The 23789-nt window shown below is 34.7% G+C and overlaps 3 protein-coding genes across 3 annotated transcripts; 1 reads left to right on the top strand and 2 right to left on the bottom strand.

Annotated features, from left to right (window-relative positions):
- The first annotated feature begins 2600 nt into the window (after positions 1 to 2600).
- Positions 2601 to 3130, top strand: LOC128194954 (uncharacterized). The gene has a single exon (XM_052871554.1). It carries the CDS (start codon positions 2664 to 2666, stop codon positions 3000 to 3002), a length of 339 nt encoding a protein of 112 aa, XP_052727514.1. The 5' UTR covers positions 2601 to 2663; the 3' UTR covers positions 3003 to 3130.
- A 694-nt stretch (positions 3131 to 3824) lies between these two features.
- Positions 3825 to 20540, bottom strand: LOC108321460 (uncharacterized). Its single transcript, XM_017553215.2, has 14 exons — positions 20127 to 20540; positions 19980 to 20042; positions 18966 to 19409; positions 18350 to 18421; positions 15910 to 16035; positions 15588 to 15800; positions 11475 to 11522; positions 7853 to 8014; positions 6303 to 6464; positions 5414 to 5507; positions 5210 to 5328; positions 5079 to 5123; positions 4185 to 4528; positions 3825 to 4075 (listed from the first exon to the last, which is right to left on the bottom strand). Exons 1-13 carry the CDS (start codon positions 20472 to 20474, stop codon positions 4295 to 4297), a joined length of 2130 nt encoding a protein of 709 aa, XP_017408704.1. The 5' UTR covers positions 20475 to 20540; the 3' UTR covers positions 3825 to 4075; positions 4185 to 4294.
- An 881-nt stretch (positions 20541 to 21421) lies between these two features.
- Positions 21422 to 22530, bottom strand: LOC108321461 (transcription factor MYB1R1). The gene is made up of 3 exons (XM_017553217.2): positions 22265 to 22530; positions 21956 to 22164; positions 21422 to 21879 (listed from the first exon to the last, which is right to left on the bottom strand). The coding sequence occupies exons 1-3, from the start codon at positions 22482 to 22484 to the stop codon at positions 21712 to 21714; spliced, it is 597 nt and encodes a 198-aa protein (XP_017408706.1). The 5' UTR covers positions 22485 to 22530; the 3' UTR covers positions 21422 to 21711.
- Positions 22531 to 23789: the final 1259 nt, after the last annotated feature.

Raw genomic sequence — 23789 nt, 5'->3', positions numbered from 1 at the left:
TCGCTATGATTAAAACAAAATACTAATACAAGATCGATCGGTCATTAAATGAAAAGCTTTATAGAAGTAAAACTTAGTTAAGACCGAACACAATAAGAAAACTGAACGATCAACGAAGAACCCTCAACAAACTGCATAATTCTGCAGAATGACTGGAGAATTATGATCGACACCAAATCTTTACCAATTACCTTTGTTCTTCCCAACTTATAGTATACATACCAAACTCACACCTAACACATTCTTTATCTTTACTATCACACATCCTCCCAAAATCACTCGGCCACTGAACAAAAATTAAGCATAATCACAATCAACATGAATACAACACTTAAGAGTCTTCAATAACACTACCGAACACACAATCATTTAGTTTCACACCCATGCAAAGCCATCAAACATCAATTTCATATATCAACAACCAAATAATTAAATTAACTAGCTTTCCTTACCTCTTGACCGAACATAAAGCTTTGACACCTTCAGGAAATTGTTTGAACTTCAAGAAAATCTAAAAACACCTAAAGATCACTATACCGTCCGGTCCTCCCAACACATAGACCGAGCGAGCGGTTAACCCAATGCCACTCGTGAGGCATTCGTCGGGAACACTTCAATCGCCCTCACTAGCGATCGTCTTAACAACGATCGTCGACTTACAAAGATAAGCGATCGACCAACACCAAGACAAGCGAGGGGGCTTATGTACCGACCGGTCCTCCCAATAAATAGACCGAACGGTCCTCCAAGGTCGTCCATCCAGGTCGACCATCAAGAACGAGCGGCCCTCCAAGGTCGTCCATCTAGGTCGACCGACAAGACCGAGTGTCCATCGTGACCGATCGACAAAACCGAGTAGCTTCCCACCCAGGTTGACATCCTTGGCCGGTCACCCTGCTGACCGGCCGTCACAACCGTCCCTCACTATGTCGACTACGCGGTTAAATACTAATGACTCATTAAAGCCCTTAATGAAGATTAAGGTATGATTGGACCGTTTTCAGGCCCACGAAAGGTAAAATCCCATTACAATCAGTATAAATAAAGGTCCTAGGTATGATTTCTGGACGGATTGCTTACAATGCAATATACACATGCATTACAGACCACTTGGTCATGTTACTAACTTAAACGTCGGAGTGCCTTTGACAGGTACCCGACCGCTCAGCTTGGAGAACTAGGAGAGAACGAATACTACAAGCAAGATTCGAAGATGAGAGAGCCCGTCCGGCCCTTCCCAACGTGTCCAGCCCTAAACCGCCGGTAATCGTCCGCCCTTGAGAACATTATCAGAAATGAGAATAAGAAGCTGATGAACGCATGCAACCAGAATCGTGGCTTGCATGTGCCAAAAAGTTTTGGAATTTCACAAGGATTAAGGAGGATGAAACCTACAAACTCTAAACTTTAATTTAATCGGTGAAAAAAGAAACCTTTGACACCTGGATTGCTTAGGTACTGTCTGATTTTTGAACAGATGAAGTGAAATGAAGGAATTCTAGAGAGAAGGAGAAAAAAAGGATTCAGAAAGTTAGAGTGAGATGGTGCATGCAGAGAGTGAAACGTGAATTTGAAAATTTCATATATATATCACTGTCAAAACTGATCGGTCCAATCAACTGCATACACTTGTCTTTTTCCACTTTCTCTGAATTTCTCAGTCCTTACATACATGTTAAATAATATTTGAATTAGAATGTGCTATATGAAATAAACAATTCAAAAACATTATTAAATAAAAAAATTAATATAATTGAATTAAAAATATTTTTTTTGTAAACTAAATTGTATCAAAATTTAGGATAGAAACGATTATAATTTTACATTAAAATTTAGAAATTATAAATATATTTAATATAAAAAAATAAATGAGATAAAGATGAGATTGAAGAGAAAGTAAGTAAATCGGGAGCAATTTGAAATGCCCACGAAAGATGGAGAGTATTGATACTAAGAAAGACATTGGTCCTTGACATGATGAAGTTGAAAGAAAGTAGAAGTTGTGGAAAAAACAAAGTAAGAGAACTTATGGAGTGTTTGGTGAGAGCTGCACCTGTCTTGTTGGCGGGCCCAAGAAGCACGGCGAAAACAAAGACGATTCCAGAAGTTAAGGCTAAAAGTGCTTTTTAATTACTTCTTTCTTTCACTCTCCCAAACATCATACCTTCTTCACAAAGATATCACTTTAATAATAGAGAGAACTCATAACTTGATCATTCATATAATAATTCACGGCTCTTTCCTCAAAGAATTATCAACATCAATCAGACCAGACCGAATCCAAAGTAACATATGATTTAGATTCCCATAACAACAATTAATGTGATAAACAAAAGATAGAAATATCAATAAAATATATATACTTTGGTGTTTCCGTGTGTGGAGGATATTGATATGATAAGTTACCCGTTAGAAACCAATTGAAGAACAATTTCCTTATTTCATAGAATATACTTTTTGTCAAAACATGCATTTATGAATACTTAACGTTAACCACGAACATGTAGTTACGTGGTACATGTAGTTACTTGACATGTCAGTTCCCAAATCATTGTTGCGAAACTTTGTCTTAAGGTAGTCACTATTATATCTATGATCTCGTTAATTTCACCTTTTCTTATGTTATTAGAACAACCATTTAAGCTTGTTCTCTTTCCTTGGCAATGACCAACAAGGAGTACAATAAGAGATCAATTTGTGAGACATCAATGTTGGTGGTTGCAAACATCATAAGATTATCGTCTCTTAGATTTTCTGGCCAAAGCGAAGGAACCCATGTGGTGGCCAAAGGCAACAAATCTTCAATTTCGAAAATTTACAAGAGCGAAAGAACACAAGAGATGGACAGAACAAAAGGACCACGTTCCTACCTCATCAAACCACCAAAGGAGGATCCAACAACCTATGTGAATCGAGCATTCGAAGATGTTGACATCAACGCTCAGAACTACATCAACCACGTTCGTTGCAAGATTAGGGACACTGCTAATATTCAACATTGAAACAGTGCTAATAGTATAGTCAAGAAAGTTTTACTATTTTACTGATTTATTGTGTAAATAAAGCTATATCAACTACCTAGCTTCACAAGCTTTTCTTGCACAAAAGATCAATGAAGAGTTAGGTTTAATTTCACTTATCAATGAAGAGTTAGGAACATTTATTTAAATTTTATTTTTCCATGCAAATATAAAGCGGAAAAAGTGTATTTTAGTATTTGAAATTCGATTTAGAAATGAAATAGTAATTTTTGAACGAAATCAATATAGCATTGATCAAATGTAATTAAGCATGAAAGTAAATCGTATATATATATATATATATATATATATATATATATATATATATATATATATATATATATATATATATATATAAAATAACATACAGAACCACAATGCCATCCCATATTATGCATTAGTTCTTGAATTGCCTTTATTTGCATGAACATGTTGCAGACCATGCGAAAGTTTTGGGATATCATATTTAAACATTGTTAAGGTCGTTACATACTTTGTTGCAGTCCCTGATATTGATTATTATTGTTATCCAAATACGAAAGAGTGAATATATTAATCTATAAAATAATATGTATTGAAGTTAATTAACAAATGTTATTTTTCATTCACTAAACATATATAATTATTTTATAAATAACTTCATTTGCTCCTTACATAAAAATATTGTTTATTGTGTAAAATGTTATCATTGTAGTGAAATATCTCAATTTGCTTATCGAATTCGTTTCACCATCACGAACACGCATTTTTGAGGGGCTATTTTTTAAAAAGTCAACGTTGTTAAAACGTTGATGCAAACCGTACTATGTCAAAACATGATAAGAACTTAACCATACACATTCTATGTTTCTGGATATCATGGGCAGCTACATAAATAATGTTATGTCAAATTTGTATTCTCCCAAAATTGCAGCCACCGGGTGAAATGCACAGGTCCTTGCAACTTCTTAGCAGAAAGTGAGTATCCGGTATGCTATTTAATTTATGTCAAGAACAGCAATATGTTGAAAATGGCCATGCCATGCCTATCTCAGTCCATCATTCCGGAAGATAACCTTGTGAGAAAATATGACAAAGAAGATAGCAAGTATCATCAGTGTTCTTCCACGAAATGCTGATGACAGCACTGTTTGCAGACAAGAGTAAGAAAATGTAAAAAATTACCTTGAATATTATGCATTGTAGCCTAGTATGGAACCTTTACCACTATCTATAGCTGATCTATATACCAAAAATGTAGAATTAACTTGTTTAAGAGTCGATATTAGATCTTCTTAGTACTTGGCAACTCCGAGACTTGGAGCCTTGCCCAGAACAGACTCAACATCTCCATGAAATAAGCTGAATCTTTTTGCCACAGCAAAACCAGCATGCATTCCATCTACTGCTGCACTAATGATCCCACCAGCATAGCCTGCTCCTTCCCCAACTGGATACAGTCCTTTTACTGAAGTGCTCTCATAAGAGTCAATATCGCGTGGAATTTGGATGGGTGAACTAGTCCTAGTCTGGGACCAAAACATTGTTTAGCACAAATAAATAGCACTGGTGAAGAAAAATCAAAAGAATCACTTGCTTTGTGAGGAAGTTTTAATCAACATCTTCATACTGAACCAGTAGGCAGGATCAGGGGAATAATTTGCAGAATTTTGGTAAATCATACATACATTGAGATGTATTGATATATCAAACCCTATGATGCACGGATACAATATGTGTATCCATACATATCTGATACGATACGTTTATTCTGAAAATAATAGGATATGATACATGATATATTTATATTGAAAAACATATAAAAATTCTTAAAAGTATGATAAATATATGATTGTTATTATCTCAATCCAAATTAAAATCATAAGTATTAAACATTATCAAAATAAAAAATTATAAATTATGATCTATAAAGTAATATTACTTTATAGATTAGATATTTCTTTGATAGGTATCGGAAAAGTATCCTAAAGTATCCGGCACGGATACGTTTACGACGAAATTGAAGTATTGATGCATCATAGATCATACCGAACCAAAAAGGATAGCATGTTTTTATACCTCTACACCATGAAGGAGAGCCTCATTGCAGATAAATCCTGGTAACTGAAAAGTTAAGTTTGAATTAATAAATTATTTTATTAATTTTGTTTAAATTAATGAATATAGAAAGGACATGAGAAACTGCAAACCTCCTTGTCAAATGTTACAAGTGAATGTTTCAAAGCTTCAGTTATATGCATGGGAAATAGCTGATGGAGATTTGCTGCATTCACGCCCAACCGATAACTTGATGAGGGTACAGATGTTACTGGCACAGATTATCAAGCTGAGTTCATTTATGAGCTGAGAACCTGGGTGTAATAAATAAAGGATTGTAGTGAATAATTTTTTACCTGACAACTTGTTCTCAAGAAAGTCTGTAACTGTTTGGACAGGCACTACAAAATTTCCTCCTCCCATCGTAGCAGCTCTTTGTTCGAACTCTCTCTATACAATACAAGTATTAGATAAAACCCACATACAGTCAATTTATAGCAAAAAGAACACTGACCAACTAGTTGAAAACTTAGCATCTGCTGCAATATATTGGTCCATTAGTCATTCACTTACACTTAAAAGGACAGAGAAACTGGAAACAGATTGATGTATTCTATTATTTAATAATTAAAGATTGGAATAAGTTTCTAGGGAATGAAAGAAGATTTATTAGTAGAAAAACTGAACAATGAAGATATCAAGTTTAACTTCACACATTGCTTTTGATAATAATAAAGATGAAAAGAAATGAATGATGTTATTATAATTAATGCTGTTAAATGTTCAGCGTAATTGACTGTCTTTTAATTCATAACCGATGCCAATAATATTTAGATATTTCTTCCGTACTTAAAAAATCCCCATAATTCAACAATGGAGAGTAGGACATGTACTTTCAATACTAAACATCATAAGAACTGCAAGAAACCTAGGAAAGAGAACATAAATTGACAGAAGCAAACAATGAAATTCACCAGCTTTATTGAAATATTGATTTGAGATTAGAGTAACTCCTTCAAGGGTTTCTCCTTCACAAAAAGATTTCTCCTATCACAAAAAACTGCAAAATTCAGAGTGATCCTGTCTAATTTGATTTTCCCGTGTATAATTAATCCTCCTAACAAAACTAAGCTAAATAACTAACGGACTAACTGACTAACGGACTAACTGTGGTTCTTCGATCTCATTTTATACCTTGTACACCCTAACGATAACACAACTATGATAACAAAAATTCAGACCAACCTGAAATTTGATTCCAGAAAGAGGACCAACATAATTCAAAGCTTCAAAATCCTTTGTTGTGACTGTCACCACAAGCGCAGCATTTGCCCACTTTGATGCTCTTCGAGAAAACGACATGCCATTGATGCAAATTTCTGATGGACTTGTACTGGTGAGAACAACCTAAAAGTTCCAACTTTCTGTAATTCAGTCGAGTTGATAACATCCAAGGATGGCTGAGGAAAATTAAAACACTGACATGACAGTTTAATGATACAATTATGCTAGACATACCTCTCCCTTCTCCGTGCAAATCAATCAGTAAATATTTATACTATAACATTTATGTGGATGGACTCAGCACGACAAAGAGCTCATATTCCAATTAATATGATGATAGAAACTTTGGTAATTGTGAGTGTCTAAGTCTCATACCAAGCAACATAAGAAGCTCATCGGAGTATTTAAAAAATTGGATCTACCCCCTAAAAACCAGGAAGGCACAGAGCTCAAGTACAACACTGCATACCACTCCAAACTGATGGTCAACCTAAAGGGGTCAATAGTTTCAGAAACATTCACGATCCCTTTTTTCAAGGAGAATCCAAAGTAACGACTTAACTTTCTATCCTGGGCACATTATTTGTTTAATACCATATACCATTGTTCAGAAAAAGCGTCTCGAATTCAAATTCTACATTGGACAGACAACAAAACTGAAGTAAATTTCAGTGTGGCTGACTGGTTGTATCTTAAAGTTCAACCTTAATACTTGAGATCTTAAGCAAAGAGAAATAAGATGTTATTATCTGTTACTAGTGTTCCCTATAAGGTCCTCTAGAACTTGGTTGCATGCAAGCAAGAGTTACCAGAGCATCTCACATCCATCTTGTATTACATGAATGCCTACTAAAGACTGCACTAGCAACAACATCAGTTACAACCTCTACCACTAGTTCTAAGACAAGGAATGCTCGAGTTACAACCCTAACCTGAAGATGTGCTTAGGTTTGTGGATCACGGACCAACAGAAGTTCTCACCAAAAGGAGGGATCTTCCTCCTTTTGGGAATTTGGGGAAACAATTTGACAGCATTTTTGTTTTTTGTGGTGGGGTTAGGAACTGGGAGAGTGAAGGCCTGTGATTAAACAAGTTATTTTAAAAGGGGGCTAACTTCCTTCACTCTAAAATTCTCGGGCCACTTCCTTTCATTCTAGATGATATTTATCACATTAAGGAATGAAAGGAGGTAGCTCAAGAACTTTAGAGGGTGTAGACAGAAATACTCCATAAAAAGTAGTTGGACGTAGAGCTGGATGACCATTTATGTGTAGTTTTCTGTTATAACAGTAAACCATTTTTTTATAATAACAGGGGGAATATTGTGATATTTTTGTGGAACTTTTAATAATTAGAAAGTTGAGTCGACCGGACTCCAAAAGTTTGTGAACTGTGTACAATTCTCTTAGGGAGATATTCCCTATTATTCAATAAAGATTGACTATTTTTGCTATTCCTGTCAAGTGTTCCATCATATGATACAAAACCAAACATAAAATGAGAACACCTACCTGCCCACCTGGACACATGCAGAAAGAGTAACAACTACGATTTCCCACCCCTGAATTAGATTCTTCGTGGAAATCCTCCTCGTCAATATAATTGGCAACTTTGTAATCTGCCACAGGAATTTTACCACGTCCATGGCATACCTCGGAAGCCAATTCAGCATACTGCACGTTTGAATGAATAAAATTTAATGCATCAGAATCATGAGAAATAGATAAACAGCTTTTATTACAGTCAACAAGCTTCTATCAGTACACAACAAGTTAATTACAGCATCACATATCTGTATGAAGTTATCATTATTTCCTCTTCTATCTCGTTGTTTGATAGTGGTAGATATTGTTGATATTGTTTGTAACAATATCTTCTATTTACCATATTTATGTTTGGTTACCATATATACTTGTATCATTCTTCATTATATGTTTGGTTACCATATATACTGGTATCATTCTTCTATAAATATACTTGTAACAATACCTAGTTTTTTCTCTATATTCAATAGAAAGAGATCTGAACTTTTATCCACATTTATTCTTTTTTTAATGAAACTAAGAACCAATTTGAGAAGACAACTAAAATCCTCATAAATGATAATGCTAAGGAATATTTTTCTGCTCCGTTTTCTTCATTCTTATCTTTCCAAGAAATTTTACATCAGTCAACATGTCCTCACACTCCACAATAGGATGACATAGCAGAAAGAATGAACAGACATCTTATAGAAACTGCACACTCCTACAGTTGAATAGTAATGTTCCTATTCATCATTGGGGAGATGCAATCCTTACTGCCTATTTTCTAATCAATAGGATGATTTCTTCTATTGAAAATGATCCTCCATACCATGTCTCTCCATGTGTGCTTGGGTGTACTTATTTTGTTCATAATGTCTCTCCAGGTCATGATAAACTTTATGCAAAGGCTATTAAGTATGTCTTTTTGGGATATTCTTGTCTTCAAAAAAGGTATAAATATTATTCTCCCTCAACCAAAAGGTATTATATGTCTGTTGATGTTACATTCTTTGAGGATACACCTTTCTTCTTGCCCTCCATAGGGATCATTCATATGTTCAACCACCTTTTCTCACATATTAGCTTCAGACACAAATAACTCCTTCGTTGCCTGAAGACCACCGAGATTCAGGTCCTCCTCTACCAGATCCCTAAACCATGGCTCCTTCATCCTCCTTGTTTTCTCTCGACTTGGATCATGCTTGGCCTATTGCCATTCTAAAAGGTATTCGATCTACTCGTAATCCATATCTTGTTTATAATTTTTTGAGTTATCATCGTTTGTCTCCTCCATATTTCTCTTTTGTTTCCTCGTTATATACCATTAAGGTTCTTAATAATGTTCATGAGGCACTTGGTCATCCTAGATGGCTACAATCCATGATTAATGAAATGTAGGCACTTGAACACAGTGGTACTTGGGAACTTGTCCCTCTTCCTCCTGGTAAGAAGCCTATGGGTTATAGATGGGTCTATGCTATTAAGGTTGGTCCTATTGGTGCAATAGATCGTCTCAAAGCTCATCTAGTAGCAAAGGGATATACTACTTGAAGTTGAGAGAAAATGAAGAGTCTTATATTTTGATTAAGAAAAGTGATACACTTTACTACTGTATTTATAGAAGACAGTAGTTTTGAAAGATAAAAAGGCGGGAAGCCCCTAACAAAACCTTAACATAAGTATTAATAATAAAATAATGACATTATACTTCAACAATACTCAAGTTTATGGCCTCGACTATTCTGATACTTTTTCACCTGTGGCTAAAACTATTAGTATTCCTCTTTTCCATGCTATGGCTGCCATTCGCCAATGGCCTTTGTACCAGTTGGACATTAAAAATGTCTTTCTTCATGAAGATCTAGAAGAGGAGATATACATGGAGCAACCTCTTGGGTTTGTTGCTCAGGGGGAGTCTGAGTTAGTTTGTAAGTTACATTGTCCACTCTATGGCTTGAAGCTATCATCTCGAGCTTGGTTTGGTAAATTTAGTCGTTTTGAGTAGAATTTTGGTTTAAAACAATGTGAGGCAGATCATTCAGTGTTTTATGGTATACTGCTCCTAAAAAATGTGTTTATCTTATGGTTTATGTTGATGATATTGTTATTACAGGAAATGATGTCATAGAATTGCTTAATTAAAGAACCATTTGTTTAGCCACTTTCATACCAAAGATTTGGGTTGTCTAAAATATTTCCTTGGTATTGAAGTGGCACAATCAAAAGAAGGTGTCATAATTTCACAAGAAAATATGCTCTTGATATTTTGGAGGAAACAAGCCTGACAAATTGCAAGCCCATTGATAGTCCTGTGGGCTCAAATCGAAAGTTAATGAGAAACCAAGGTGAACTTTTCTCAGACAGAGAGATATAGAAGGTTGGTTGGAAATTTCATCTACCTTACTATAACAAGACCTGATCTTTCTTATCTAGTGGGAGTTGAGTTAATTTATGCAAAAACTCCACATTAATCATTGGAATGTTGTGATTCGCATTCTCAGATAAGGAGAAGAGAATCCACGACAGGAATTGTTCAATGAGAACAAGGGAAGTACTCAAGTCAAAGGGTATTGTGATGCAGATTTAGTTGGTTATCCAATTGATAGAAGAACCATCACAAGATATTGTGTATTCCTTGGAGGGAACCTTGTACCTTGGAAAAGTAAGAAACAAAGTGTTGTTGCTCGATCTAACACAGAAGTAGAATATCAATTTATGACTCTAGCTACATGTGAACTTGTGTGGATTAAACAACTCCTTTCAAGAGTTGAAATTTTGTGAAAATGATTGGTTGAAGTTGCATTGTGACAACCAGGCAGCCCTTCACATTACCTTCAATCCAGTGTTTCATGAGAGAACAAAGCATATAGAAATTAATTATCATTTTGTTAGAAAGAAGCTACAGTCCAAGGATCTTATCACTAAGTTTGTGAGCTCTAATGAACAACTGGCAGACATTCTGCCTAAATCTCCAAAGGAGTCTAGAATTCAATTTATATGTTCCAAGCCTGGTGCATATGATCTATATGCTCAAGTTTGAGGGAGAGTGCTGAAATGTAATAATTTTATTTTAATATTATTCATGTATGGGAACCCAAATTTAGGGTTAGGTTTAAGGAAGTGCTTTGACCCTTTGTATTTTGTCCTTTGTACTCCATTCATAGAGTAGTAAAATTGTAATAGTGTAAGAAAACATTCATTGTTTTATTTCATTAAATTTCTTCAAATATTAGCATGTTTAAGATCAAGCATGGATTGTTCATAGAATTACTGGAGGTATTAACTTTTGAGGTTAACTATTAACAATTGAATATAAGTCAACCCTAGCTCTAAGTACCACATTTCCCTTAGAGTGTTCTTCTGTTCCTTCAAAATCACAGTTTAATTCCTCTTTAAGTCATTTATAAATTATATGCATAATCTCACGATTTCAATTTTCTAGATAACACATTGGTTTTGAGAACTGATGAATACTAATAACTCTTTGTGGGAATGATATATGGGACTCCATCCTTGTATAACATGAGAAATAAGGAACACTTCTTATAAGTATAGTTTACACTAATCACAAAATAAAGGTGTTGAAACCATTCAACTAGATAAAAACCTGTATGCTGTTTATTAGCTCCTGCGGATGCTCAATCCGTAACCCTACCTGTAACAAATGTAAAAAAAAAACAAGAATTATGACAAATTGAATGTCTAAGAAAACTTCATGCAATCATTTTTATTCAACTGAAACAAAATTACACATGACCAAGAAAGGGAATATGATGTTATCACTTAAAATGGTAATAATGAATTGGTCAATCAAGGATATTTTGATATTTAGGTCAGCCCTAAGGATCTACATTAGTTTCTATCTATTAACTGAATTTAGAGGGCTAGCTTTCCATAAAGAAGGCTCCTCTGGTGCCTATGGTATGAAAGAAAAGATAGGCAAAAAAGTTCAAGAGAACTTTAGCTCTAGGTTTGTGATGGGTTTATCGAAGGGAGGATTCAGTAGGGAGAGATTGCCTGAATGTGACCTAAGCTTAACTCACATAAGGAATTGACACCATTTTCAATCTAAAATCTTAAAGTAAATGGTTTATGGGTCTTCTTTCTTATATGGTGTTCAACTTTCTCATTTCTATCTAGTATGGGACTTAGATTCCCACTTGAATTTCCAACAATCTCCTCTCAAGGGTAAGTCTTCTATATTGGTATATTCCCCTCAAGTGAAAGCATGTATAGTGACCTTTACTATACTGTCGTCATTGTTGTTGTGGTGGTGTTTTAATCATAATGGTCTAAGCTAGTCACCAAGACAAACCAATAGCTCTAATACCATTAGTGAATTGATCTAGGAGAGGATTTATTAAGAAGAGATTACATAAATGTGACCTGAACCCAACTTTCATAAGAGATTGATACCACTTTAAACTCAAAATCTTAAGACAATAGGTTTATGGGTCTTTTTTCTTATATGATGCTCAATTTTCTTATTTTTACCAAATGAGACTTACACCTATACTTGAATTCTCAACAGTTTGGGACAAGACTATTGTTTTTGCTTTTCTAGTGGGAAAAGGATTTTCTGCAGTGGCATTATCACAGCATGTATATGCCCATTAAAAAATAATCATAAGATAATATTTTAATTCTAAAATTGAGATGTAGAAAAGTAGAAGGTAAGCTTTTAACCCTTGAGGAAATCCAGACGATCAGCAAAGAAAAACTTGAGGAAATCCAACGGTTCTTCAGAGATGAGAATATATATTCCCTGTCTTTGGTGTTCTGCTCATGATGTATGCCATAGAGATTGGAACGCCTTGTTACAAGATTCTATCTCTCAGGCCTTTGGTTTGAGAAAATGTAGTCTATTTTGATTTCTTAATTTTTCTAATTATTGTAGTAAATTTTGAAAGACATTTCTCGTGTTGCGAGGATGCCTCATTCACTTGATTTTTACTGTTCTTTTAATTTCCTCTTGCATCAAATAAAATTGCAATTAGTCAATTTAGTGACATCTCTACCACTGTGAGAAATATTCCACTCCATCGAAAGAAAATTTAAAAACCCAGTAAATGTACAGTTTATGCAGATTGGTCCTCCTTAAAGACAACTTAATATAGGCCATTCTCTTAGTCACTAATGGACTAATAATGCATTAATTTGATATTGTTCATAATGCCCTGAAATATTATAATGATCAATATGATACCAATTGTAGTAATCGTGCAACGGAATATTTAGAGCATGACAAAACCAAGAGGGAGTGAATTGGTTCGTGTTTAAAAATTGCTTCCTTTTTAACATATTTTTGTTTTTAGAAAATTTCTTCAAATAATCTAAAAAATCGATTTGAATAAAAGCAAGTTGTATACACAAGTAATTTTTATACAAGTTGTAGAGAAGGGAAGAGAAAAATTACACAAGTAATTTTTATACTGGTTCAGATCAAAAAGATCTTTCGTCCAGTTGTAATCTTACACAAGTAATTATGTAACCTACTTCTCCCCATTTTTTATCATAAGCAAAAAAATTGAGACCCCCCTAAAGAGGAGCTCCTCCTTAATATGGCAAGTATTGCTAAAGAGACAATTAGAGGCAACAAACATAATTTTATTGATCATGATGTAAGGGTACAAGTTTTAGAATTCATCACTATGGGAATCATCATATTCTTCATCTAAATGACACTCAATATTAGTTAGCCTATTATCTAAATCAGAAATGAGGTCACATAGATGGTCATGTTGAGTCACTTGAAGATCAAGTAACTCTTGATGCCTTAATTGCTAAAGATTGCACATCTGCACCATTCTTGTTAGACTGGCAATATGTTCTTCCACAGAGGAAGAAGAACCTGCGGGAGCATGTGAATGGCCAGCAAGTGAAGGGCTAGTAACATTTATAGGATCAACCATCTTAGCATCTTCATCTTCTTCATCATCAGTAGCATCCCCTTTGTGAATGAAGATGTTCCCCTGTGGGATAAAACCCATCTGCCTCAAGGTGCCTTGACCAATCTCGTTTGAGGGCAAAATGTGAGAGATTTTTTCTCCTTCAGTGTTCACGCCTTTGTATTCACAAATTCTAGAGATTAGTAAGGCATACGGAATATTGTACATAGAGTATCTTTTGGCCTTCCACATAGTGTCAATGATCAGAGCAAGCCCGTCCATGGTGATGTTATTTAATAGCCCATAGATTATTAGGAGGTCTTGCTCCAAGCATTGGGCATGATTTGTGGTGCGGGGGGAAAGAAGCCAAACAACAAGACAATGGTTGAGGCGTTCATCCATCTTTAGACCATCCACTAGTAGTTGTTTGCGCCCATGTTGTTGTTGAGGGTTTCAAAGAAAGGATTGGTAAGCAAGGATTCTATTCAACTCCAAGATGAACTTTCACAACATTCTCCCAATTGGGGAAGTGAGCCATTCATCCAAATATCATCATCAAGGATGATATTTGCTCCTTTCACCTTAGTGTTGGCAACATCATTGCGAACTTTAAAAAGTTGAAGAAGACCCTTACCAAATCTGGGTAATAAACACTCCTAAGCTCCACAAAATGTTGTAATCCTTGATTTTCCAAGAGGTTGGGAAACTGGAAACCACTGTTGGCAAACCAGTTAAGGGAGATGAATTTCAGAGCCACCAGCTTGTGCTCCTTCCAGGAATTTATAAATTCTTCATGTTTTCCTGCATCTGAGACCCATCCATCAAGATTTGTGAGTCTTGGAGCAGGCGGAGGAGGTGCAGAAGAAGGAGCACGACTTCGTTAGTGATCATCAATTATCGCGAGCCACTGTGTGACTTTAAGTCAAAAACTAGATATTGTAACAGCTATAAACAACTATATTCCTCTTAATGTTAGAGAGCAAAAGTATTGTCTAGAAAATCTATGAGTGTTTAAGGAAGCTTGTGGTTTCGATGCTTGTAGAAGGAAGAGTTCTTACTTAGTGTGTCTAAGTTGTTGGAGCTTATCTACCAAGCAGAGTCAAGCTGCTCATTCTTTTGTGTGTCAAAAGAAGATGCTAGTCATCTCTTATCTGTTAAGAGAGGTGATTTCTAATCTCATCTTTATTTCTCTATTCTAAACTATTCTCATTTTAGTGGAAAGGTTAATCCCCCTTTTAGAGAGATTAACAACTAGATGTAAGATCTTTTGATCCGAACCAATATAAAAATTACTTGTGTAATTTTTCTCTTCCCTTCTTTACTTTGTTTATTTGCTTTTATTCAAATCGTTTGTTCAAATTATTTGAAGAAATTTTCTAAAATAAAAATTTGTTAAAAAGGAAGCAAATTTTAAACACGAACCAATTCAACCCCTCTTGGTTTTGTCACGCTCTAAATATTCCGCTGCATGTTTTCTACACAATAAGCTCCAATGCTGCAATGTCAGCTGAGATTTTCAATCCTTTCAAGTGTTAAAACTGGCACCTTCAAATGTAAGAGTCATATGGGAAAAACAAGAATAAAAGATAATCTTAATGTCAAATGATGAATATCAAACAAAAACTGAACCAACTTAAAATAAACCCACATGAATCAATCCTAACTTGTAAGCAATGCACAGCAGTACAGCACTACCATTTGGAAGTTGGAACAGTTTCAGGAATATACAAATCTTACATGCGGATATGCAAACAGATGATTATGAACAAATAAGCATACCAACTTTAATAAATTGAAATAAAGATTCAAATACTATGTCAATATAAACTCACGGCAAAATCTTTTGGTATTAATTCCACATTGTTAGCGTGAAGTACTTCATATGTATCACGAGCAGAATGACCAACAGCCAGAATAACTGCATCATATTCCATCTTCTTACTTGTTGAACGCAATTTATCAGCTGATTCAGATACCATGACTCCCAGAACATGTCCATCTTTTATAACTAAATCATCCATTCTTGTTCCAAACTTTATGGTGACCTAGAAAAATAAGCAGTATTGTTAATTGGACAATGTGAAGACAACTACAAGAAAAACTATAATGACATAAATATATTTTTAATAATATAAGGAGGTTATTGGAACTCACACCCAAATCTTGCAAATGTTGCCTAAAGTTGCGAAGCAATGGAACCAACCTATCTGTCCCTAGGTGAGGTTTTCCATCAATTAATATCTGTTTTGGAGCTCCAAACTGCACTAGAGTTTTCATAATCTAAAAAGAAGATATGAAGACAGCCATTCAGTAAGAGATATAGGATAAGCATTGACGGGACAATTGATAAGCTAATAAAATATATTTTGTTGAAAACAGTCTTTTCTGAATGTTCAGAAGATTCATGAATAGTGCTTAGTTTATGAATGCCTATCAATGTTTAGAAGATTCCCTAACAGTGAATATATTATGTACTTAGGGAATTGCATTTTATGTACTCTTTAAAAATGAAATTAATTCTGAAACGTATATTAATATATGGCCTGTTCAATTCTTTTGCACTCAAGCAATTCATAAAAACTATGTCTTCAACTATATTGTACACAGAAATGACATACAATAGAACAATACATTTGTTGTCCCAAAGAAAAGAAAGTATCCGATGGAGACTAGAGAGTATTCTCAGTCCACACACTACAGATAACAAGACAATTGCCTAATTAAACACCCTACTATAGGATATAATCCTAATATGACTACCATCAGTTTTTCCATGAATAATTGCTACCATATCAGACAGTTTCTATAGCATATAAGTAATTTTCTATGATATATATATATACCCTAAGTCCTCATATTAACAGGTTTAATAACTGCAATCCTATTAAGTGCAGTTGTACGGTATAAAATAAGTTATAGTATAGGATGCAAGTGATGGTACTATGAGAAAAATTAAGCCAGATTAGTAGCTAAATGTTTTTGTATGATTTTACTAAAACCTTCTATCCAGTTTGCAATCCTGTTTTTGTCAACGCTCTGCAAGTTAAATAATGCTTTCTATGGCCTTGAACAAGCTCCAAAGAATTGCTTTGACAAGTTACAAAACACACTTCTACAATTTGGCTTCACCGATAACAAGTGTGGTCCTTCTTTGTTTGTATACCATCTGATGTTGTTTATCTACTGTTTGATGTAGATAGCATAATAATTACTGACATTTCTCCTTGTCTTACTCAGAAGATTATTGCTCAGCTCAGTCATACTTTCTCTCAAACAGTTAGGACAACTTGATTACTTTTTGGGTATTCAATTTATGAACCTTCATACTGGATCAGTATTACTTACGCAAAGCAAGTATATTAAAGACCTATTGCAAAAGAGAAATATGCTACAAACAAAAGCCATATCCTCTCCTATGATGTCTACCTGTATACTCTCCAAAAATGGAGCTGACCTTCCAACTGACTCAACCCTAATCCAGATAAGTGGTTGGAGCACTTTAGTATGCTAAAATCACCAGACCTGAAATAAGCTTTCTTGTGAACGAAGTCAATTCATGGCCAAGCCTCTTGAGTGTCATTGAGCTGCTATCAAGAGAATTCTTAAGTACCTTAAAGGTACCCTTTATCGCCTTCATATTCAACCTGCAATTGCTGGTCAACCTTATTCTCTTCAAGCCTTTAGTGATGTTGACTGGGCCGTTGACCCTGATGACAGAAGATATACCTCATGAGCTGCCGTCTCTTTTGGACCAAATCATATTTTCTTGGTGGTCCTGAAACCAACCTGTTGTAGCATGGTCCACTACTGAAATAGGGGAGTCTTGCTCAAGTTACTCATGAAGTTCTTTGGGTAGAAACAATTCTAACAGAACTAAAAGTACCTTTTTCAACTCCAATTATTTACTGTGACAACCAAAATACAGTCTCTCTTGCTCGCAATTCTATTTTGCATGCTCGTAAAAACTATTTATATCAATTTGTTCTTTGTCTGAGAAGAGGTTTTTGCCAAGCAAGTTCTTACTCAGCACATTCTTGTTCAAGATCAATGGGTTGATGTTCTCACCAAACCGCACTACACTATTTAATTTTTTTTCTTAGGGTGATTAAGCTTCCATCTTCATTTCAGCACCTTGATTTTCTAGGGGTGAATGAATATTGTAAGAGAGTTAGTTTTGTAAAGCTAACTCAAGGGCAGTTAGTATGTTATAACTGTCTGTTGTCAGTTCTCTTTTTATATCAGATCAATATACAGAGTTGTCTCTCATGTATTCGTGTAGGATAAATTCAGTTTCAATAGTACAGATAATATCTTTTAGTTTTCTTTCTCTGGTTTATCAGCAGTTCCCGAAACCTTGCAATGAAAAGCTCTCTTGGTGCTTTGTCTAAGGAAGGACTACAGACAGAGGCAACAACAGAATGCATTCATTATCATCACAAATTATGAGAGTATCTGATATTAACTTCATAGGGTAGAAGTAAACCATTTATCAGTCAGAAATGTTTATTAGTAAGTCTACAAGCAAAATCCGTTAATTTAACAGATACACAGGATGCACATATAAACTTTATAAATACTAAATAGAAGGACTAACTGTAAGAACACTGCCACTGTTGCGTCCAATTCTGGTTACCAACTTTCCATCGCTCCAGGTACCTGCACCACCCTGCCACACATAAGTCCTTAATAAATGACAAAGTAAATAAACAAGCAGACTCATATGAGAGACAGACTAGACAAATAAAGAAACATGAGAATCACAGATGAGCTGAGCAAAATACCTTTAAAAACCCAATTATAATTTTCATACGATTTCAAAATTCGTAAACAATGTATAATTATTGCAGCCTAGATGACCATTAAAAAAGTACACATTATTTCCATTAAATCAAACATGTCATAATCTACTTGACTTTTGGGTTTTGTAGAGGTTCTGAAGAAAATTCAAATTGAAGTAACAAGCAACAAAGTTGCAAAAATGGAACAAAAGAATATTTCCATGTGTTTTTTTTAGAGAAAAATAACATTTGACAAAACCTGACTAGTTAATGCAAAATTTAAAATAAGAGATTAATGGACCTAGTAAGAAATCCAAAAACAAACTCATTTTAAGACAAAAGTGATGAATGATGTAATCATGAATGCACAATTTATCATAGTGAGACAACAAACCATCATTAACAGAAATAAATCAAGATGCATAGTACAACCTCCCCAAAGCAGAAGTTACTTTCCAATTCTAAAATTCGACGAACTATAAGAGCGCCAATATCACGCCCTCTTCTCTCTACCGGTTGACCTCTTTCTATCAGTGTAACATCTGCACCTAGCTGAGCAAGAACAAGAGCTGCAAATAAGCCAGAAGGCCCACTACCCACTACTGCAATTTTTGGCTTCCTAGAAGCCTGGTTCTTGCACAACTCCGTTGAGAAAATGCGATGTCCATTTCCCCCTGCCAAAGCAGCTTCTTTATTTTCTTTACAGTCACGAATGATACTTTCCAGATCAGCAAAATCTTTTTCATCATGCACACGTTCCACAAGGCCAACTTTAGGCTCCAGCCGTGAAATAAAGTCCCAACAACGAGGCTCCAGACTGATGAGCTTTTGGACATCCATATCCACAGTATGTACAAATTTGGGCTCTTTTAATTTCTAAAAAAAAAAATCAGAAAAACAAAATAAGAGGACGCAAATGGAATTATGTAAGTTATGACAATTCAAATTGAAACTAACTGCTTCAAAGATTCCACAGGTGTATAGATTTATCTCCTCCGGTTTATGTTCTGCATTTTGTTTATTGTTTGACACACACAAGTCATAACCAAAGAATTGAAATACAAAACATCTAATTCATACACTAATCCGTAACAAAAATAATTCACAATTACACAAGACCATTCCAAACATTACTTACTACAGTCAAATATTTCAAACCTCGAGCTAATTATTATGACTAGAAAGTTCAAATTCCATGTACAACTGAAATTGCTATAAAAGATTAATACTTTGGATTTTGGAGGCCACTACAACTGCAATGCGACCACAATTAGGGCCATATCAGCCACCCCACTATTCCAGGCAATGCACGCCCCCATTTTCCATTTAACCTATATTGTCTCTTTCCCTCTCTCAAATTTGTTTTAAACGTAGAGAACAAGGAATGAAATGCATAATGAAGGGTGAATTTTAGTTTGTCATCGAACAACTGATATCAGTACATACCTTTCTAGCATCAAAAGACTTCCTAACGACGGTGAAAGCTTCTGCTGGCAACAGAGAAGCAACCTGAGAAAGAGAGAAGGGAATGAAAATTAAAGAATATTTCTTTATCGGTTTCTCTTAGGTGGAAGGGTGGGTTTTGTTGAGTACCGGGAACTTAAGAACTTTGGCGATTTGCTGGAGAAGGGCATCGGAAACATGGACAGAGTCTTTGCCGGGATCTTGATCAAGTGGAACGGCGAGCTTGAAGAGCCTCCACGTGCCCTCAAACTTGTCCTTCTCCTTGGACTCGGATAAGAGCTCTTTGTGCTTTGTTCTCAGCCTCTTCTTCTCGGAGGGGTACCTCTGTTTACCGGTTCTCTTTGCACACGAGATGCGCCATGTTTCACTGCCGGTGTAAGGAACTCGTCCATGAGTGCGACCGTGAAACCAGACAGCATTGTGGTGGTGTTTCATTACGCAGGTGCAGGACGAGGAAGGGGAGGGAACTACGAACATCTTCTGGTGTTGGTGTTGGTGAAGTCAAGTGACTATGGAATTAGATTGCTTCATTTGGATAAGACATTTTTCATTTCCTTCTCTTATTATGTAAAAGGAATAAAAGAATGAAAAAAATGTAAATAATCTTAAATAATATATAAGTTGTAACTGGCATCACGTAACACTTTCTTTTCAAATTTTTCATAAGTTTGAGTATTTTTAATTAAGTTATTATGTTTTGAGAGATGTGATTCTGCAATTAATATTTTAATTATTATTACTAATGGGATCTTTTTATTTAATACATTGTTAATTAAAATAATAAAATTTTATATTAATCATGATATTATCTTATATTAATTATATAAATTTATACTTTTTAAAACAAATAAACAAGATAAGAAGACAATATAACAATTACATCACCCATTTATTCAAAAAATTAAATAAAAAATTAAATATTTAAATATTAAAAAGAATCTAATTAAAAATAACCAAACTTATAATGAACATAACATTTAATTAAATCAACTAAATCTATAACAAATTATTTAGTGTTGTTTTACGTACGATTTTGTTTTAGTTTTCATTATATGTATTACTTATATTAAGATGGTCTTATATCTTCTTTAATACCCTGTTAAGATGGTTCTCACTTAAAAATTATTCTTGTCGTTATTTGAATACTCTTCCGCACTTATATTACAAGAACAATACAAAGCTACACAGATAACCCAAACAATGACGAAAACATAAACTTTACCCTTAATACGCATATAAACCAATTCTTTCATGTATCATTCTTTAAATATATTTATAATATATAGTTCCTTCGTTCGCATTTTTCATTAATTATCAAAAAATAACTCTTCATCAAGAGTTTATATTTAAAAAAGAAAAAAGAAACGAGAAATCTAAACTCAAGAAATAAAAAAGTTGGAAATCTCTAACATAAATCTAAGAAATTTTGAAGAGACCAAAAAACAGAAAAATTAAATAAATGTTTATTTACATCACGCGTGACAAGAAGGTGGATATCACATTTAAACCAATTGCCACGTTGTTACAAAAATTTAGGAGAGAATATATACTGAGAGACTTCTTCACTATCGCTCTTCTAAATTCCATCGCTGTATTTTCTAGGCTAAATCTTTCACACACAGAAGAAGGTAAATCCATCAAAACCGCATCTCATCTCACCGATCACTGCATTCAAGCAACACTAATCATGTCCACGTCACCGCTCAAATTCCCACTAGACAAGCTCAAAAGTCACCGGCGACGGTTCCTCCGACTCCGGCAACCTCAGCTTCAGCGAGAGCGACCTCCCATTCAAGTCCAGCTCAGCCATTTTCAAAGACGGAAGTGCCGGCAAAACCGGTTTCGACCTAGCTGACGGCACCGCTCGTTCCTCTTCCTTCACCTTCATTGTTTCAATTTTCAAAGAAGGAATTAGTAAAAGTTAAATTAAGATTAGAAGCGTGCGATAAAAAGGATACCGAGTCGGTGGTGATATCGAAGAGACTAGATCTCCGGCGGCGGCGATTGTGAGTGTGACGGCGGAGAAAATACTTTTGAGCGTGACTAGCGACCTGAGTGGGCGTTCGAGTCTTGACGAAGTTTCTAGAAATTCCTCTCCAATCTCCTTTCCCAACGTTCTGTAATCCCAACAGGAACTGCCTGTGCTCCTCCTCCGTCCACGGAATCCCTAATTAATCCGTTAATCTCAACACAATCATTCATTCTCGATAACCAAACAAACACATCAACGAAAAATATTAATTATAACGGATTAATTAATAGATCACCTCGCTTGCGTGTGCGACGGCAGAGGTGAACGACGTCTTCTGAGGCGTAGCCTGCATTGGGATGGTGCGGCGGAGGCGATTCAGAGTTTGGGGAGAGATTGTTCATGCTGGCACTCTTTCTGAAAACGGTGGGGTTGTTATCGGGTAGGGTGAGGCGCACGCCGAAGAGCATGATCCCGTCTTTCTCCGCCGTACACATTTTGGATTTGGTTTGGTTCATGCAAGAGGATGATGGAGAGTTTGTGTTTTGTTTTGTAATAAAAGGAGTGAGATGAAACAGAAAACTAAGCGGGTGGATTTGTTTCTCCTCCTTCTTCACGTGCTTATTTGTCAGATACTACTACACTCACTGTCATTGGCCAATCTTATTTTCCAAAGATTAACATATATTCTTTATTTTGTGTGCTGTATAAATATTCGTTACGATAATCAAAAATAGAAAACTGTCGTATTCCTATTGGATATCGTATATATACATATATTTTATTTTCAATTCAAATATAATATAAAAGAAAGTGGTATTTTATAAATTTAGTCTTTTTTAATATTCCTTCGCAATATGAATAGTTCTGCAATTAGTTTACTGTAATTTCTTTATTTATTATTTTGGAAATATTTTATTTCATTTTACATTATTTATCTTTAAATGAAAAACTTTATTTTTAGTTTTTTTTTCTCATATTGTTTATTTTATTTTATGTCTTTTTTTCTAGCATTTATTTATTTTATTTTATTTATCAGAGTTTGACTTTATGTAGGTTTGAATCAGATTAAATTTTTAATATGTAATCCAATAATTTTCCTTTCAATACCACTTATTAGATTTGATTAGGTTAAAACATTCTTATTAAAAATATTTAAATTAGTCTTCTCTAATCTCTCTTCATTCGAGAAGATTTAGATTTTTAAATCTAATCCAATAAAAATTATTAGATTTGATTCGGTTACAAACACTCTAATTTTTGCAATTATTTCTTCTTCTTCTTTTTTCTATATTCCGTGTTACTTTTCTTTCTATCTCTTTTATATTGTTTTCACATATCTATTTTATTTTAGGTTTAATTGCTTTCTTTGTCCCCAGTTTGGTTGAATTGTGTCAAATTCATCCTCATTTTTAAAAAAGTTTCATTGTCGTCCTCACGTGGTGTAAAAGTTTCATTGTCGTCCTCACGTGGTGTAAAAGTGTCAATTGAATCCAAACATAGAAAAAATTTGTGTCAAAGTAGTCATTTTTCCTATATCTCTGTGTCTTCCTTTCATACAATCAAGTATAGATATTCATTTTACCTTATCCAATTTAAGGCTTTTCATAGCTCCAGAGAAGTGACATATGAAAGGAAGACACAGAGATATAGGAAAAATGACTACTTTGACACAAATTTTTTCTATGTTTGGATTCAATTGACACTTTTATACCACGTGAGGACGACAATGAAACTTTTTTAAAAATGAGGATGAATTTGACACAATTCAACCAAACTGGGGACAAAGGAAGCAATTAAACCTTTATTTTATTAGTCTTTAT

Source organism: Vigna angularis, chromosome 1, assembly GCF_016808095.1.
Source record: "Vigna angularis cultivar LongXiaoDou No.4 chromosome 1, ASM1680809v1, whole genome shotgun sequence".
Classification (NCBI taxonomy): Eukaryota; Viridiplantae; Streptophyta; class Magnoliopsida; order Fabales; family Fabaceae; genus Vigna; species Vigna angularis.
Note: the sequence above shows the minus strand (reverse complement) of the source record. Positions and strands in the feature narration are given on the sequence as shown.

What these genes read in the sequence shown, in the direction of transcription:
- LOC128194954 (XM_052871554.1), top strand. Translation starts at nt 2,664, where the DNA reads ATGACCAACAAGGAGTACAATAAGAGATCAATTTGTGAGACATCAATG.
- LOC108321460 (XM_017553215.2), bottom strand. Translation starts at nt 20,474, where the DNA reads ATGTTCGTAGTTCCCTCCCCTTCCTCGTCCTGCACCTGCGTAATGAAA. An exon ending in ACAGTGGCAGTGTTCTTACA is followed by an intron (nt 16,036 to 18,349) that starts GTTAGTCCTTCT and finishes TCTTCTTTTTAG; the next exon opens with ATTATGAAAACTCTAGTGCA. An exon ending in AGCTAATAAACAGCATACAG is followed by an intron (nt 8,015 to 11,474) that starts GTTTTTATCTAG and finishes TCAAACGTGCAG; the next exon opens with TATGCTGAATTGGCTTCCGA.
- LOC108321461 (XM_017553217.2), bottom strand. Translation starts at nt 22,484, where the DNA reads ATGAACCAAACCAAATCCAAAATGTGTACGGCGGAGAAAGACGGGATC. An exon ending in CCGTCGCACACGCAAGCGAG is followed by an intron (nt 22,165 to 22,264) that starts GTGATCTATTAA and finishes CGGATTAATTAG; the next exon opens with GGATTCCGTGGACGGAGGAG. An exon ending in TCGATATCACCACCGACTCG is followed by an intron (nt 21,880 to 21,955) that starts GTATCCTTTTTA and finishes GAAACAATGAAG; the next exon opens with GTGAAGGAAGAGGAACGAGC.